General features: G+C 27.5%; 2 protein-coding genes across 7 annotated transcripts in view; one reads left to right on the top strand and one right to left on the bottom strand.

The window, feature by feature from the left end:
- Nucleotides 1–19,486, bottom strand: part of LOC126896988 (tight junction protein ZO-1) — a 158,164-nt gene that overhangs the window by 111,483 nt on the left and 27,195 nt on the right. For 2 of the 6 annotated variants that reach the window (XM_050670299.1, XM_050670300.1), the window contains exons 10-17: nt 19,249–19,420; nt 18,966–19,182; nt 18,729–18,903; nt 17,849–18,106; nt 16,267–16,515; nt 15,959–16,197; nt 15,435–15,678; nt 14,306–15,335 (exon numbers count right to left, since the gene is read on the bottom strand). In XM_050670299.1, the coding sequence (XP_050526256.1) occupies nt 15,036–15,335; nt 15,435–15,678; nt 15,959–16,197; nt 16,267–16,515; nt 17,849–18,106; nt 18,729–18,903; nt 18,966–19,182; nt 19,249–19,420 (1,854 nt within the window). In that variant the 3' untranslated portion in view covers nt 14,306–15,035. Of the gene's footprint in view, nt 1–14,300; nt 15,336–15,434; nt 15,679–15,958; nt 16,198–16,266; nt 16,516–17,848; nt 18,107–18,728; nt 18,904–18,965; nt 19,183–19,248; nt 19,421–19,486 lie in introns of those variants that run through there. The other 4 variants (XR_007701999.1, XM_050670296.1, XM_050670298.1 and 1 more) reach the window with 4 other exon arrangements.
- On the top strand, nt 483–13,785 carry LOC126897002 (ETS-related transcription factor Elf-1-like). The gene is made up of 8 exons (XM_050670323.1): nt 483–722; nt 2,366–2,465; nt 2,535–2,600; nt 4,549–4,666; nt 7,364–7,482; nt 11,538–11,725; nt 11,815–11,923; nt 12,603–13,785. The coding sequence occupies exons 1-8, from the start codon at nt 648–650 to the stop codon at nt 13,088–13,090; spliced, it is 1,263 nt and encodes a 420-aa protein (XP_050526280.1). The 5' UTR covers nt 483–647; the 3' UTR covers nt 13,091–13,785.

The raw sequence follows: 19,486 nt of genomic DNA, 5'->3' as shown, positions 1-19,486 counted from the left end.
TACGGCGTTACGATTATGCAATTATATAACAATAATATCTTTAAAAATCTTGTTTGCCATCTTATGAGTTATTTACTATGATTATATAAAAATACTTGAACAAAGTCCATACTGATAATAAAACATTTTATTTTTAAATAAATAACGTACGAATGTTAAATTTTTTTTCTTCTTGATTATAATTAAATAATCCCTTTTCGAGGATTTTTTTTACATACGATTAAATTACAAATAATTTAATTTACTTCGTGTTTGGGTAAAATATAAGCAACAAAGTTATTTTAATTTTTCTACGTAGTCTCAAATATGCAATGAACAATAATTTTCTTAAAAAATTATACAGCGAAGGTTGCATTGTTTAAAGGGTGTTGTGTCCGATTGGTCGGCAACCGTACGCCTCTCCCAGGGAGTCGGTCCCGCCTCATCCCTATAAGGACCACCGGCGTTTCGCCAACTACTAGAGTGCAAACTTTACGCAAACGCATCCTTGGAAGGACGTTGGACGTTTTTACATTGAACGTTAAACATTTTCTTCAAGGTTTTAAATATTTGTACTCGTTCATAACCAGTAATAACTTGTAAAAATAATTTTTAATATTTAAAGGATAAGTAAATCTTATCTGAAATTTAACTTTGATAATTTAATTATGATCAGTAGTCCGTGTGAACAACAAGTGGACGAAACATTAGACAATTCAAAAGAATTAGTTCTTACATCTCCTGTAAGTACTATTGTTATAATTAATCTGATTTCTTGAACTATAAAATTATAAAATGGGTTTATTTTAACGAATAAACTTCTGATATCTCGATAAAAAAAGAATAATTTCTTGATCTTTTAAATTTTATACTTTTAATATATTAAATTAAAAAAAAAACATACTAGAATTAATTTAATATCAAAAAACCAAGAAGTCCGTGTGTAACTGAACAGACTTATGATCGCTCATATTATATTTCGATGTCAACATTAGTATTTAATTTTTTTCCATTTAAGTCGTACTTACAAATTAATAAAGCGCTCGATTTTGATGCCCGAAAATTCAAATTTCAATTAATACTTATGATGTTTCATTAAGGAGGGTTTTAAATAACTAGATCAGTTACCCTATAATATTGAGTTTAAAAAGACTATACATTATTATCGACACATTTGTGCCCAACAAAAATGTCAAAATATAATTTATTAATTTTTAAAATATTTGTTTAACATGAACAAATTTTTTGTAAAGCATTTTACAAATGCGTAAGACTTAAGGGTATATTTAAAGTTATGATTTGGTCAGAACATTATTACATTCATAAATACCTAAAACCCATTAAAAATGTATTATGTTTAACATTTTTTTAAAATAAGTAATAATAGAAAATTGTAGCGATCAAAAAATATTCGTTTACAAAAACTAAAAAAATGGTCGTCTAACTATTAATTTTATGTCATTAATTATTTTAGTTAAAATTTTATTAAAAAAAAATTCCTACTTTAATTATATGATCTTAATTATATCTTAAATCTCACATTTTCGTAATTTCTATTGTGTGTCGTGTTAATTTTAAATTTCTTAACAAATATTGTTTCATTTTCAATATTTATTAAAATAAAAAATCATTCATTTTTATGGCTTTTGAGGCTTGAATAGTTGGTGAAAATTATTTGAACATTTATTATCTTTACATCAAAATGGTACAATAATTTGTTATAAGTAAAATAATCATCTCAAAAAAAAATAAACATTGAATTTCCGTCAAAGTAACGGAAATTCTATTAACTAGTTCAATAAAGAAAAGTACAATATTTCAGTTCTTTTTGTATGATGTGCCAATTATTATTAGTTAACTTATAAGGTTAGTACATTGGAAAAAGTAATGACTTTTCAACAAACCAAATTAGAAAGCCGTCATCGTATTTATATATTTTGAAAACGGCGGAAGAATTTTGCATTGGGAACTAAAGAAAATGCACTACATGATGCAACTATCGTCTGTAATACAATTTGCCATGGCGGTTTCCCCAGTTGACATTCATTTCCGGAAAAACGTGATTCTGCGGTCTGTAGCTGTATTGCATGTTACACTAATATAAATTCATTTTTGTCTCTCTTAACGAAGTATTACAGTTGAAATGATTTGAATTTGTCACCTTCAAGCATCAATATAATTTTATAACTATAATATTTAGTTAGACATAGTAACCTCGGCCTTACAATTTGGTTTATATACGAATTGCAAAATGAAATATTTTACGTTATTTTGGTTCTCGATTAAATTAAATATCTCAAATGTAACCTTTAACATAAAATTATTATTATTATTCAATTCTAATTTATTTTTGTTTTGATAACTGAACATTTTTATTTACTTTTAGTTTAATAATCGTAGCTGCTCTACATATACGGGAATATTAGAAAATGGTATTGAAATCCACAAAAGAGCTGTTGGGGCTTTTGACATTCCTCAACAAACAGGTGTTATATTTTCATAACGAAAAACTATTTCTGATTCTCTATTATTTATTGGGTATTTTTTTTGCTTAGATAATGTCTATGTGCATTTGACCAGTAAACCAATTAGTCAAGTGTTGGAAAATTGGAACCAGGATGGTAAGTGAACATATCATATAAATTATTTTTTAAGAAAATCTATTAAAGTAGACATTTATAAATAATAAAGTGACATCGACAATAAAAATGATAAATAGTTGGTATTATTTTAAAGTCGATTTATGCTCAACGTATTAAATATATAAATATAATATTAAGAGTTAAATAATCAATAAATTATTGTATATAATTATTTCTGAGTTAGCTTATGATCATTTTAACAAAAATCTGGTATTAAAAATGTTATGTTTAAATTTCTTATTTTTAGCTTCGATGCGAAGCTGAGAAGGTATTGGTTTTACTATGATGTGTTTTTTTTTTTTTTTGTGTCTGTTACCACTTTTTCTCAGCTCTCACCGAACGGATTTCTTTCAACGATACGTCAAAAGATCACAAATCGTATCTAGTCGAAGACATTACCCTTCAAAATTGAAAAAATTTCCCTCGTTCCCCGTAAATGGGGGAAACCTCCAAAAAAATTACAAATTTAAAAATCGCTAATTTTCGAAATTTTTTCAATTTTTTTTACTAAAAACTGCCGTAACTTTTTCAAAAATGAACATATCAATATAATTTTTTTTCATATAGATGCTTGATGTCTTTACCTAAAACGGTGAAAACGGCTACCGAATGCTATTTTTGTGTGAAAATTTTCGATTTTATAATTTACATTTTTTTAATAAACCCTTTTTCATTCGACATACTTTACCTTAATCAGGATATTAATAAGGAACCAGCAGATCAAGTAGCTTTTGGAATAAAACACCAATTTTTTTAAAATTAAACACTATCTAAAGATTTGCATCGAAGCGTTTATTTTTGATAGTGATTTTAATCACTGTCAGATATCATTTACTTGATCCAACTATGCCACGTCACCACTGTGCCGCGACCCCCCTGTGCTGGGTTTGGTTTTTTATTTAAAATGTGTTAACGGATTTTACGTGGACGATGAAGTAACAATGAATTTTTCTTTAGATTTTTCCTAAATTTTTAAAGGTATTATTATTTATGTTATTTTATGATTAAATGAATGAACGTGATTTTTTTTGAATAATTTCCCAAAGAAAAGTGCATGTTTCAGAGGAAGCATCCACCGCGATGACATCTTGATGGGTGTCAGTAAAGTATAGTTTTAGCAGGGGGTAAAACGTTTATTTTTAGTGGTTATTATTTTATATACACACTGCAGTTTTTCGATTATAAAACATCTTTGAACGAAAAATAATGTACAAACATGACACATGACACACATGATGTTAAATTACCAATACATTTTAACAAAGTCTATGAAATAATCTGTACGGTTCAGCGATAGAAACAGATAAACGTATATTAAATAAGTATTTTGTTAGTGTACGTGCATTTCTTTTTACTGTCATTTTCTTTGAGATGCGAGTTACTTTATAAAACTTTAATCTCGTTTTTCAACAAAAAAACATCAACTTCAATTTATAACTATCAGTAAAATTGATTTCTGAGATCATATTGTGATATATGTGTAGTGAAATAAGCAAAACACTCTTAAACACGGTTATGAATGATTTCTTTTTTTTGTATATTTACTGTTTTAAAAATATATGAACGCTTATTATCCAACAAAAAAATGAATGACAGTGTTAATGGCCTATTATATTTTGTGGAAATGGTTGCTAATGAAGGGTTACAGCCCTCTTCTTCAACGTTAAATGTTCACCAAATCGAAATAATACCCTTCAAAGTCATTGATAAGTTTATGGGTTGGAAAACTAAAGACAGCTGATCTTCACAATAGATTAAAAATGGTTAATAAATAGTATATGACGTAAATATTGTGTAATTTTAATGTTTAATAATAGTTTTTATGATTACATTTGTAATCTATAAAACTCGCAAAAAATAAAAATTATATTAAAAATAAAGTTATATATGTATACAATAAATTGTAAGAAAAAAATTATTTGTTTAGATCGTAATATATATCAACAAAATTCAATGAAACCAGAAATGAGATCGCCTGATTGCTGCAGTAGGTCTAATAGATACTTTACTGACCATTATTATCCACATTCGCACACTAATTTCAGGTATTGAAATTATTAAATAATTATATAAAAATAAGACTGATTTACTTTATTTCATTAATTGATTATGCGATACGATATTGGTTAAGTAGAACATAAATATTTAGTTTTATTATTCCTTCACACATAAAAAATAGGTCTACTTAATAATTAAGTAGACCTATTTGTTTAATATAATTATTATATTAAACAAATTATATTATTATATCCACAGTATCAACAAATATTTTGTTGGGACATTTGTAATTTCCTCTACCCTCAGAAAAAAAATTATTATAAAATATACGTACAATAGTTCTGTAATTTCAGAGCTAAGCCTCTCCAGTCCCTCTAATTTGTGCGTATACTAATAAATATCAATGTCGCCAAGGCAAAATTTGATTTTTCGAAATTATTCAGAAGAAAAAATAGAAACACAATTTTTGTATAAAAATGGGAGTATGTGTTTGCATCTACAAAAACTTACTCCTTTTGTTGTTCTTTTTGCGAAGCTAAGAAGATATTAATTTTACCATGATGTGTTTATATTTAGGTCTATCTATTTTTTTGTATTTGTTGTCATTTTTTCTCAGTTCTCGCTGAACCGATTTAACTGAAAAATACATCATAAATCACAAATTTCACCTAGTGAATAGGTTAAATAATAAAAAAAAAATTTCCTCGTAAAATGGAGGAATTCCCACCTAAATAAAAAAATTTAATCGGTAAATTTTGATAATTTAAAAACTACTATAACTTTTTATTAAGTAGATGAATCATAATAATTTTATATGGGGGATTCAATATAACTAAATTTACACAAAAATTAACTTTTTTAATTTAACTTTTAAAAATGTTTCGAAAATCTTGACATCTTTAAAAAAAATTGATCTCTGAACTAATCTATGTATAAAGACGACTACTGTATTAAAAAACATGTTATTTTTGTATTAAATTTTTAATTTCATATTTTATTTTTTTTAATTTATAGATTGATACAATTTTATAAATGTCCCTTTTATTTGACATACTTTTTTAACTTCGATGTGAAAATGAGAATTATTGTATTGTTATAGATTGTATTGTTGTATAGAGGTATTGTTTTTGTGATAATATCTTTCTTTTTTATGCCTGTCCATAAAAATGTTTTGCTCTTACTAGATTTTAACAATCAATCCGTCAAAAAAATCAGTTTTTAATCTTATTTAATTTATAGACGACTTTACCTGCATACTTGGGAAATTTAAAATAGCAAATCTTATATGAAATTTAACCTTTTCAACTTAACTTTGGAAAATGTTTCGGAAATATTCCAAACCATAAGCATATGTTAAAATGAAACTGAAGTTACATACTATAAGTTAAAAAAAATGTTTTACTACGACTGGTGTTTTTATTTGTAAACAACCTCCAAAATTTAAAAAAATATGTTATTTTTGTTTAAAAAAATCAGTTTTTCGTGTTATTATAATTTTCACTCCAATTCTTTCAATTATTTATGTCTATATTTCAGGTCAAACAGTATAGTCATATAAGAAGGGGAGTAAGTACCCCTATTCAATCCTACCCTTTTACAAAAAAAAATGTAAATAAGAATTAAGTGATAGTTATAAATATCTCAGGGAGACTTTTTGCAGCTTTTAATGTCAATTCAATAAATATATTAAAAGGAAGGAGCTACCTTTTCAAAAAAATGCTCTAATTACTAATGATATATGATAAATTACAATTTAAATTTCGTAACTAAAATAGTAATTAACTAACTAAGGTCAGAATAATCTAATTAAGAAGGTTAATTTTTTTTTGATAAATCTGTACTTGAAATTTTGAAAAAATACACGTTTGTCATAGGGGTAACAAAATATAAAATTACTTTATAACCTTTAATCATTTCTCCGTAAAAATTACAATACTAAATTATTAAATACAAATTTTATACTAAATTCATTTCTGTAATAAGTATTTATTCCTATATTATACATATAAATCAAATAATTTGTAATAAGGATATAAATAGGATACAGAAGTTCATTTTGGAATAATCTAACAATTCATTCTAAAAATTAAACACTATCTACAGATTTGCATCAAAGCGTTTATATCACTGTCATATATCATTTATACTTATCCCAAATATGTCCACACTGGGCTGGGTTATTTATTATTCTATTGTATCAAGAAAATAATTATATTTTTTATTCCAAAAACGCTAAATTGTAAGTATATGTATAACAAAAAATAAAAATCGAAAACTGTCGAGATACATATATTTTTGATGGTGACAACTATGTAATTTTTATCATTTTATTTTTACTTACTATTCATGTAAGTTTGGAATTTATATAATTTTCTAATAGAAAGTATATAACATGATGTTTAAAATAATTAAATCCACAAAAAGCTTTACTCCTGTGAGTATATGTTTCAATTTTTAATATAAAGGGTTAAACGGTACCTCATCATAAGCTACTTGGACCCTTTCCACCCTTCAATTATTAACCTGATAATTATTTACTGGCCTCTCGTTTGTTGGCTTTACAAAAGATTATTTAAAACCCACTCCGATTCTCCTTGCTCACCGCTAAAATAATCCTTGCTTCGCATTCTCGCGCCCTATCTGTTTTGATAACTCATTAGAATAACGACCGCTAAGTAACGACGAGTCCACTCGATAATAGCAACACTATATAATAATAATGAATTTTTATATTTTTATTTTAGAAGTCTAACTACCCGAAATCTATACTACGATTACTACGATCCAACCGTGGTAACACATAAAAAAGAACCGGAATCTAAGTATTATGGTGATACTAACGGTGGCAGGTACACAACACAAGGTGAGTATATTTTTTTCTTGCGTTCCATCTAAGAAGCTTATCATTATAAAATAATTTTTATTAGTTATAAAAAAGCTTAGGATATTTTATGTACAAAATGAACTTCTGTTGGCTGACAATAATAAAATAATTCAATTTTGGAACAACTGCGCCAAAAATTGCTATTGATTACGCTGGTTTATTTTTCGGTTTTTACTTTTGAATATTAATTATTTACAGCATCTAAAGTATGTTTTTATTGCGAATAACAACTGCCTACTAAATATTCCCGTCACACTATGGTAGCAGAATCTTCTCATCGATACACTCTTTTTATTGTAACAATAAGGAAAAATCTAAAAACTAATTGAATATAAATATAAGATGTGCCCGCTAGCGGTTATGGGTTTTATCAGATGTAAATCCACGTGGTACTGGCGGTAACAGCGAAAAAAAACATTCCTAACACGTACACCGGTACTGATTTGCTATCAATATTCAACGAAAACAAGAGGTGATATTTTCACCTACAATAATTTGTTTCCATTTTTTTTCGACACGAAAAAAAATAACACGAAAATTGTTTTTTTTTAAGTAATACATACTACTAACAGAAGCACGAGTTACTTGGAACTTTAATATTTTATTAACGAAGAACCCCTAAAGTAAACACACCGCTCCATCATGGGTTTGTTCTAAGTTTAATTAGAAGATGATAATATTAATAGTAACCTGCCAATATCATACTGGTCATATTGACATAGTGCCGCGTATAAGTTATATGTATGCCCCGTCGACAGAAACAACAAGACTTTACTTACTAGTTATTATCTACTCTCCCCGTTTGTAAAAATGGGTCTCATATTTCTTTATCTAAGACTACATGTCACCAATTCACGATCCTAACACTCGGTAAATATTTAACTCCCACGACTATTTGAAAAAAAAATTATTGTGTAATAAAAATGTTTAACTTACTTGAAAGTTTCAGATTCCGAGAAAAACTTGCATTTTAGTAATGAATTGTTACGAGTATTTTCTTAATAACCAATAAAACTAAGTTATCCGAAATTTGACGCCAAATTCAAACAATTTTATAATAAAAATATATAACATTTAACATTTAGGGAAACTTTAAAAATTGCATAAAATTAACACACAACACTGACCCACTAACTTTAAAAGTAATATTATTAATACTTTATAACTGTCAATTTCCGGGTTAGTTTAACCGTCGACGTGAATACACACGCAAATAATAGAATTAAAAAACATGTTACACAAGTCTTGAGAACGTTATCAAACAATTGCATTTTAAATAGACAATCGTAACTCATACACAAAAATATTAAAATAATAATAAACATAATTTTAACAACACCCGTATGAATATAAAAATTAACGCTTAAATATACTCTCGACGGATAAGTTCGTTCTCAAAATGTCAATCTTTCTTTCGTGGTTTTTTCCCTTTATATAATATCTGATCTCTACTCATATTGTTAGCATTATTTGCTAATCCTGCCATTTTTACAATTTGATAATTTCTTTTCTATGTACGTTGGTTTTAAGAAACATAATTATATTACTTTACAATTTTATGGTTTTACTACACAAATATGATTACAATAAATAGGTGGGCCTCCATAATGTTTGCTCAGTGTACACAAGAACTTGTTGGCACATTTATGAAGCTGCGGTCACAGACGTCATACCCATTGTGATCAAGTGCATAATTTATCTGACATTTCGTTTATGGCCTGACTTCTGTTCAACAACGATTAGTGCATCAAACAGTAGCGCGTGTCCAATCGCATTATTCTTAAACCACTGTCCATAAGTCAAAAGGAAACAATGGTAGTAATGTCCTTCAACCATAAACACATGTACACATGACCTCAGCTAATCGTCACCCTTTACCGATTCTCGACCCTTCCCGTTTATGTATTATTTACAATGTAATATTAATGACGGCCTTGTCGGTGATACATGAATTATAGCCCTTCGTTATGGATCCATTATCGGTGGGGGATTTTTTTCTTAGTAGAAATCGTCGGGATAAACGATCGAGTTTTAAATAATGTAACGGATAGCAGAGCCTTTTAGTAACTTTGCAAAGGGATGATAGCTGAAGAACGAGTATAGTTATTCCCGGTGGGAATTAAAAACAACATAAAAAGAATCAAATCTCGTCGAAATCACTAATAGCCTATAAAATAAATCAGTAACAGATTTTCTTGCGATTTTATAATATTTCAACAAACAAATGTCATGTTATATTAAAATTCATTTATAGTATCGATGTACATATGATAAAGAAATATATTTAAAATTGTATGCCTGACAAATTACAGCGTGAATTGATGATAACGTATTCTTAGGTTTGATCAATTATTTTATTGTGAATCTACTATTAGGATGGAACTTTAGTAAATATCGACAACATTTTAGACAATACTTTGTACTGTTGTTTAAATATTTTTAGGCTTATCAAGATTTATACAAAATTTAGTGAATTTTGTGTAAGGTACTAAAAGTAGGACTAAATTTATGTGATCGTTTTAGAACTGAATCGAATTAAAACATGTTACACGTTGAACGATTAAATGCTGTTCAATAATTTATGTAACAAAACTTATGTATCCTCCGACTTTGTTGAATTCGAAAATTAATTTTGAAAACCGCAAGTTTACGTGGGGGTATATAAATAATGCACAGTGACGAGAAAGATTAAATAAGTGGTTAACTTATTTTTTTTAGAATTTTTAAGAAAAATGTAATGCTGTTTACAGGAATAATAATTATTATTAATAAGGAACTACGCCGCTATTTTGAAAACAATAGATACTAATAGCATGTATAAAGTAAAAAACTAATTTTACAACTTTAAAAAAAGGTTCGTTGTAACCTTATGAACTAAAATTTGAATAATGAATATTCAAGTTAATGGAAGAAGATTAAATGTGGAAAAAACATGAAATAAAAAATTACTAACAATATTCCTAAAGATTGAACATGTTAAGATGAAAGTAGAAACAAAAACAATATTCATTGTTTCCACGATTAATATTTTTAGTTTGATGATAATATTAATGAAACAAGAGAAAGCTTGCACATGTCGTGTATGCCAATCAACTTAACAGTGAGGGTGGTCGCCGACGCATTAAGATTGATCGTGTTTTCATAATTAAACGGAAAATAATCGTCCGGGGATTAAAGCTCAAGAAAAACAACCGAGCGGACTCGTTAATATTAATTAAACGTAATTTACACGGAGAAAAATGTTTGATACACAATCCGGATTAAACTATTAAGTTTTTTGTAAGTTTACCTTTATTTTTCAGTACATCCGAAATATTTAACTAAGATGACACGCAAAGACACATTTAGTCGCCGAGTAAAGACATCTACGACTTTCCATGTATTTTGCATGGGATTGTAGATTTTAGTCATTACTGACATTATTTAGTCATGACAAAAAAACCTTTTTTTGAGGGGTAAGGTAGAAGACAAGGAAATGGGGTATTAAGCTTCTGCAAGTTTTTTCGCTATTGTATGTAATTGAGTAAGGTAAGGTGGAATATGTGTGAGCGCTTTTTTTTTACTTGAATAATCATAAAATTAATGAATGTTATTTAATTGTTAATATGTTGAAATATAAGTTAAAGTAAATATTAGCCATTGAATTAATATTAATAATCAATATTTGATTATGTACTAAATGGAATCAAATTCCTACAAGCGAGTAATAATAGACTATTTTATGCGATATTACTTTAACTTTGTATTTTAAATGCTACAAGTTTATACATTTTAGCAGTTAAAAAAAACATAGCGCTTTGATCAAATAACTACTAACGAATAGTTGTAAATATTATTACATTTAAATATCCAACAGATAAACTTACCCCACCTCACCTTAAAATTACTCCCACGCCAACAACTAATACGCAAAAATATTACATATAATAATTAAATAAAAATAATAATTATTATTGTCTATTTTTTTACAAATGTTTTTATGTTTGTAACTTTTGTTTATGATTAACCTAATTAACCTCGTGTATTTAAAATAGGCATACAAGAATCAGTAGCTATCGAAAATGTAAGTACCTATTCAGGAAACACGGTACCCCAACCTCATCGGCGAGGTGCTCTACAACTTTGGCAGTTCCTTGTTACCTTACTAGACGATCCAAACAACTCGTCATGCATTGTGTGGACAGGTAGAGGTATGGAGTTTAAATTGGTGGAGCCGGAAGAGGTGAGGTGTATAATGCATGTTTATCATAGGGGTACTGTTAGTTGATTACACATTTTTAATAAACAAAATTATGAAAATCCATTGAACAGGTGGCCAGAAGATGGGGACTGCAGAAGAATAGACCTGCTATGAATTATGATAAATTGAGCAGATCACTTAGGTATTACTACGAAAAAGGAATTATGCAAAAAGTTGCTGGTGAGGACAATAGATTTTATTAAGTACCATAAATATATTAATTTAAATGGATTATGATGTACCTTTATAATACTCGTACATTATAACTGTAAAATAATTTTTGACTCATCGCCAGTCCTTCTTCTCTATACGTCTGTATCAGCGTTACTAAAACTTAAAGAGAGCAACAAATTTTTGTGGTTAATCATATTACTAGCATCATTTTAAGACAGAACAATTTCTTGTACGTTTAAATGGTGTAATCTCAAAAATTTATATCTTCATCACATAATTATATTTTTAAATAGGGGAATATGACACCCATATCTCCCCCATACTTATGGTAGTAATCTCTACAGAAAATCACAAATTTGAAATCAAAGTTGTAAAAAGAACTTTGAAAAACTAAAAGGTTTTTTCAAATGAAGCAGTTATTGAAAATAATGTTGAACTGTAGTTTTCTAATATAACTAAACTGCCTACGGCAATGTCCGCCGCGTGTCTATATAATCAATTTGCTTATAATTCGTGTTATATAAATTTTGTTATTATGTGTTTTGGTAAACAATATGGAAGGGCGTTCGGGTACCGTTTTTGTATGCTCATACGAGCCAAGTCGGGTTAAGAGGGAGACAAAAATATAGTCTGTGAATATGTGTTTGCTAAAGTATTAGTGTGTTTTGTCTGAATTGTTTGCTAGGCGAACGTTACGTTTACAAATTTGTTTGCGATCCTGAGGCGCTGTTCAACATGGCGGCCACATACGATTACGCCGTCTCCGGTACGTCCGGCCCACCGGCCGTCGTCTCGACGACGGCGCATCACCAACATCATCATCAAAACCTGGCCACCAGGTATGCAGCCGCCGCAGCTACAGCAGCAGCCGCCGCTGCTGCTGCTGCAGCAGCTGCCAACATGCATCATCATCACCATCACCATCATCATCAACCTACTACCGCGTACGATTGTGCGACTACTGCAGCTACAACTGATGGGTATTACGATAGTAGTAATTGCAAAGTAACATCAGCTACCATCGTTGCCTCATCATCATCACCTTCCGCAGAAGATGGCAAATCGATGATTGGCCACCGACGACATAAAGACACCGTGATAGACTCGTCAACTGGAACAACAGACAATTGTAATGGACATGGATTTTGGCCAGCCGGCGTTTTTGTCCGATAAGCTTTTGCCAATATTTCTTCAAAATATGAACTTCAAGGAAATGATTTAAATAAAAATTGTAATCAGGTTGTTGGATGAATTTTCAAGCAAAATTAGATGGATATCAAAAAGGAAATCGGCCTGAAAAGTATAAGGCTCTTTCAAAACAAAAAATTGTTCAGTGTATTTTTATTCTGGACAGTTACACTAGTCATTTATTTTTTGTTCTTAAATAGAAAACTTTAACTGTAATTTTGTTAGATTAATTTAATTGTTTATTATTATTATTATTATTATTCTGATATATTCTAAGTAGTAAAATTTTATAATTTTTTTAATGGACTTGTCAGTACTTTATTTATAATTGTCAGGCTTTGATACAAAAGGGTATAAGAGTAATTACCCCCCAAAATTAGAATTATTTTCTTAAAAAGGTCCTATTTTTGATAAATTATTCTTACTAACAGAAATAGTGAAACGGCCTTCAAAAATTTCTTCTGAATCCGCGCCTGATAATTGTTTATAAATAGTTTTCCCTTTAAATCAAGTTTTCATTTATATTATTATTTATATAAGTTTTCAATTATAACATTTTTTTTTTTAATTATTCGGTTTAAATGAGCAACATAGACTCAATAAAAGGACTCTCTGTTTAAGCAATATATTACTTATTTTCAAACTTATGTAAATATTCTGTCTTAGCAAGCACGATATATTTAAATTTAAATAACCGTAGTATATCATTTATAAAATGAAATATATTAAAAGTTAAAGTAAATCAATAAAATTTGTTATAAAAAAAAAAAATCATGTGCCAATATTAAACTTATAGGCTAAATAAATATTAATATATATATTTTATTATTAAGGAAATAAAAGAATTGTATATAAAAACGTACAAATAATTTATAATTTGTACAAGTGCAATAAAATCGACCTAGTAGTAATCTTTAAATTTTAACTTCCTTTAATTTTCCATATCACGAATTTCAATACTCATATTATCATTTTATATACTAATGCTAGTAAATAATAGTCTTCATACATCAAAGAATATTTTTCATTTCACCTATATATTTTATGAAAATTATATATTGTTAATGTATTATTGTATTTACATATCATATAAATACCATAGGTAAAAAAGTTTTTTCTGATAACATAAGTCACTTTATTTATGAAAATGTACAATGTGTTTTGTTCAACATGATTAAAAACTATTTATAAAAAAAATTAAATACGAACTCTACTAAGTATTTTTAGATAATAGATAAATCAAAATCATTTCAACATTTCATAAAGCATGCTAAAACTTAAAGCTTAAAAAAGTAATACATCAAAAAACGATTCAGAATCACAATACATAATAATTATTGTCATCTTAAATTACTCAGATATCAATAATTATATAATTTTATTGATAGGCAAGATATAGATATAAGGCACAACATTTCAAATACAAAAACATTTAATAAATGTTTACAAGTAAGAATATTATTATTTGATCTTGAAGGCATGAACAATTGATCATTAATTTTCACACTCGGATATATTTTAAATTCCTTAAAAATTTACAGTGTATTAGATATTTAGACTTCATTTAGCAATATTTGTATTTGGCCCAAAAATTGTACTAATTTTATTAATTATATAATATATAAATTAATTGCACCAATAAAATTATTCATTAAATATTTGAACAATTTTAACAGGTAAAAAATATTATATCTAAATATTATAAAATTTTATTATCTATACAATTTATGAAGATAAATATTTTAGTTCTAACAACAATAACTAATAATTACTGTCAGTCCAACACAATCAAAAACAATTTATGGCTACATTATGCCTAATTTAAAAAAAATAAATAAGTATAAAACTGAATTTGACGAGATACTAATAAAAGAAGGCTATAACATTTTGAAGCCGAATCAAGTTAAAACCTGACCGGATACTGTCGTTGTCACCGGAGAGCATCAACATTATAATGACTACCACCATTAGATAATCTATGATCCCCCGATGACGGTTTTTTGTATAATTCAAATGCACTACCCCGTTGATCTCTATGCTGAGTTAAGTCAAGTGTGTTAGGGTCCCTATTGTGTTTGTAATACATAGAATGATTCCTTTCCATTTGCTGTGAAGAATGCTGACCATTACTACGCCGTTCATATCCTCTATCTAAACTACTACCATGACCAGAATCAGCTGTGTTTACATCAGTTGATTCCGAAGAATATTTACTTGGAGATGATGGCATCTAAAATAAAGGTTTGAGTAATGTTTATAAATTTAAATTATTTATATATAAATATTATAATAAATGTATAAATATAATAATTAAAAATTTTTTACTCACCCCATTAGATAGGTGTGAAGAGTATGTGCTATCAGCCACACTAAATGATTTTGAATGCTGGAAGCCATTTGTTGGTGGTAGTGGTGGTTGATAGTATTGTTGTTGTTGTTGAATAGGTGGTCGATAATTTTTAGGTTTAGGAGGTGGTACAGGTTTGTAAGATTGTTGATGAGGAGATTTTGGTAGAGGTAGAGGTTTACTAGTGGCATATTCAATGATACCTCCAGATGTACCGCCAGGAGGTCTACAAATAATAATAATGTCTAAGTCAATAACTAAGGTAGGTTATAATAAGTTAATACACAACAATATTAAAGGGTCTAACTAAGTTAACTACTCTAAACAAATTGCAATAGTAGCTATGTATTTTATACTAAATATTGCTTAGAAAAAAGAGCGAGATCATTTAGTGGATCTATGATATTTAAACTCCTATAAAAATAGAATGAACTCAAGTTTGTAACGTTCCTATAACAGTAAATGAATAAATTCAGTTTTTTTATTATTTTAATTAATTTGCTAACCTGTACTTAGGATAATCTGATATTTTAGTATCAACGGGTTGTTGAGTAGACCTTGTAAATCTATATGGATCATGATGACCTCTGCCCAATGTGTTATTACTGCCTGGTTTTAGATCATCTTGAGAATTTGAAACTATATTAGAAGTTAGGTTATTATTACCATTACTAAACCCATTCATTCGAACACCATAACTATCATAAGATGATACACTATCATAACTGTTATGCATATCATAAAGCTGAAAGAATATATCATAGTTTAGGATAATATTATTAATTTAGAAAATTTATTTAAAAAAAGAACATACTTGTTTGCTAGTGCTAGTATGAGTCCTTTGATGATGTGGTGTAGCATTTATATAATTAGGAATATCATCATTAGGACTGAAAAGTCTATCAGTAGCTGATCTTTGACCATTAACACGATTAAACTGCATAGGTTTATTGTTTCTATCGACCCTAGGGGGCAAATCTGGTGCATTATTACCATTTACCATTAATGTCGTGTGGGTAGGAGGTCCAGCCATACGTAATGCTTGAGGTGGTTCATAACTTGCCTATAAAAGTAAGTTTTATTTTAAGAAATTATTGAAGTAAAACTTCTTTCAGAGAGTCCAAAAAAAAAAGGTTATCGGCTGTTATTTTTGACCGTCACAAACGGATTCTATTGTTTTATTAGGTATATAGTCAAAATTCTATTGTTCCTTGAATGTATGCGTTAATCAAAATTCTATAGTTCAATTAGGCATACAATCAAAATTGTATTGTTCAATAAAAGTATAAATTTAATAAACGTGTACATTTGATAAACATTAGTGTTCGATAAACGTTTATGTTCCATAATTGTTTGCAATTTACAAAAATATAAATAAATATTTTGAATATTAAATTCATACAATTAGATTCTTAATGTTAAAATATTTATTTTAATTAATGTATTACTTTTCAATAACAATTTATTACTAATATATATAAATTGATAATTTTTTCATTTAATTCACTCGATGTGAATTTAAAAAAATTGACTGCATTTTTTTAAAATAATTTAATTACACAAATTTTAAAATAAAAATTCAAAATTGCATACAGGTTAAATTTAATTAACTAAAGCAATTTAAAAAACAATACTTTAATTTTCGAAAATAAAATTCTACATATATTTTATATTATGATTTAACTAAATCTATTTATTTTTATAATTATATTATTTAAATGAAAATTATAAAATATAATTTACTTCTTAAATTATCAATAAAAATAAATATAGATACTATTTATAATTTATATTAATCATTTATTTTTATTAATAATAAAATAAGTAAATTGTTAATAATGAATAAATATAATTTATTATACTATGACATATATAAATAATGAAATTTATAGGTATTATAATTATTTATTTAAATGAAGAAAAAAAAAAATTAATTTTACATCCCCTAATTTTCCAAACTTAACATGTTATAGAAGACTCTCTTTTACATGTTAGAGAGTCAAAGATGGTTTTTGGTTAGGCAAATGATGGACAGAACAGATAATATGAGTCAAAAAGTATGTTTCAATACAGTAGGCCAAGAAGACCCCTTACATTTATTTATATATATAATAAGAAGTTTCACTTCATCCACGTGTATTTGTAACACATACTGTTTTTGTTTATTTTATGAATGACAATAAAAATAATTTTATAAATCATTTATTATTTAATTATTATATTAAAGATAAAAACAACGGATCTAGACAGGCTTGTTATAGTGTCTGATCAATGGTGTCTATCATTATTAAAAAAAAATTTAATTTAAAACATAATTAATAAAGTTGATATCATATTTTAATAGTTATATAATATTATTACCTAAAAAAATAAAAATGAATTCATTAGATGCTTACTTGTTTAAATACTGAAGGTGAATATGGAGGAGGTGGGTTGTAATTAGGTATAGCAGAATCATCTTGAGTAGTAATACTTGGATCACTTGAACTCTTTACAAGTCTTGAACCTATTGCTGATGGACTCGATGCTGAATTAGATGTTGGAGAAGCAAATGTTGTATTGCTAGTTTCCATATCACTTTCAGGAGATGAAGCATATGACAGCCGTAAGGAGGTCATTGGGAATAACAGATCATCAGACAAATTTTCTTCAGGCTAAACATATAATTCATGCCACAAAACACATAACAAAATGTTAGTAATTCACAATACAAAACAAAAAGAAAATTAAAAACACAATAGTTACAAATAGTTTGTTATCATAAGCATAAACCATAAATAATAACATCAGTATACAATACAAGGATGCACATAGAGACTAATTAAAAATAATAAGCAGATTTAAATTTATTAATTTGATGTGAATACTTGATCATATATACAATTAACTTTTAATAATAAAACTGACACATGTTTAATAATTATTTGATAAATAAACTGTATAAACTATTTGGATAAAAAAAATGGGTTGTTAAATTAATATCAAATTCAAAATATTTATATTTATATTTTAAACAATTTTGCTGGTCATGCTAAGTATTTATATTGATATAAAAAGATAGAACAAATAAATAAAACACTAGTTAGTAATACTAGATATAACCAAAGAAGTCATTAGATTTCCTAGCATAGTCCATGTTATTAGAAATAATATAAGGATTACATAATGGATAAGACATAGGAAGTAAATAAAGATCTGATAAAAAATCTACAGTCTGTAAACATTTAAAAATATAAATATTTTTATTATGTTTCTATTTATTGTTAATGAATTTACCTTTGTTTCGCTAACCCATGTAGGCGAACTTTGATGTTTATCAATCAGTTCTCTGAGTTTACGGTACCAAGCATCACCTCCATTCAAAGTTAGTGTAGAAGTAAATACATGTGACCAAGCTTTCTCTAACTTCTGACACTGTTCTAATAACTTTTTACTACTCTTATGAGCAGTTCTGAAAATAAACAGTATTATGTGAAAAATGTACAAAAAATTATTAGCATTAATAATATTTACTTAGGTAAACCAGCACGAAGTTCTTTCACTATTTGTTTATTTTCTGCACGTAACAATATAACAATAGGGTAAAATTGTGCATAGTTTAAACGATCAACAGCATTAGGTGTAACATCTAATAAGGCATGTTTTCCTCTATCCATTATATCACGTATAGCACTTAACCTTATTATTCCACTCATTTTTTTTGCACCATCGGTGTTGTTGTTTTCTAGTTCTAAATGATAAAAGAACAAATGTTTATAATCTAAAATTAATTATATGCAACTATGATGGCACTAACGAGGTGATAAGAATTTGTCAGGGAAATCTTTGGATAATTTTTCTCTTGCAATATCTGATATTGGTCCAAACAAAACCACTGGTCGTACAAATCCAGTATGATTTAATACTACCTTTTCATAAGCAGGAAATTTGCTTATACTATCACCAAATACTACATCATCCCAGTTTTCCTATAAACAAATTTATTTGTATTTAGTAATTTAAAAAAAAAGTTAATGCCTTTAATAAACTTCCTC

The sequence above is a fragment of the Daktulosphaira vitifoliae genome, unplaced genomic scaffold, assembly GCF_025091365.1.
Source record: "Daktulosphaira vitifoliae isolate Bord-2020 unplaced genomic scaffold, ASM2509136v1 Scaffold_1, whole genome shotgun sequence".
Taxonomy (NCBI): Eukaryota; Metazoa; Arthropoda; class Insecta; order Hemiptera; family Phylloxeridae; genus Daktulosphaira; species Daktulosphaira vitifoliae.
The sequence above is the reverse complement of the archived record's forward strand: the minus strand, read 5'-3'. Positions and strand labels throughout refer to the sequence as shown.

Excerpts from the sequence above, each read along its gene's own strand:
- LOC126897002 (XM_050670323.1), top strand. The coding sequence starts at position 648 with ATGATCAGTAGTCCGTGTGAACAACAAGTGGACGAAACATTAGACAAT. Across the intron at positions 2,601-4,548 it reads GGAAAATTGGAACCAGGATG|ATCGTAATATATATCAACAA; the intron begins GTAAGTGAACAT and ends TTATTTGTTTAG. Across the intron at positions 11,726-11,814 it reads AATTGGTGGAGCCGGAAGAG|GTGGCCAGAAGATGGGGACT; the intron begins GTGAGGTGTATA and ends TCCATTGAACAG.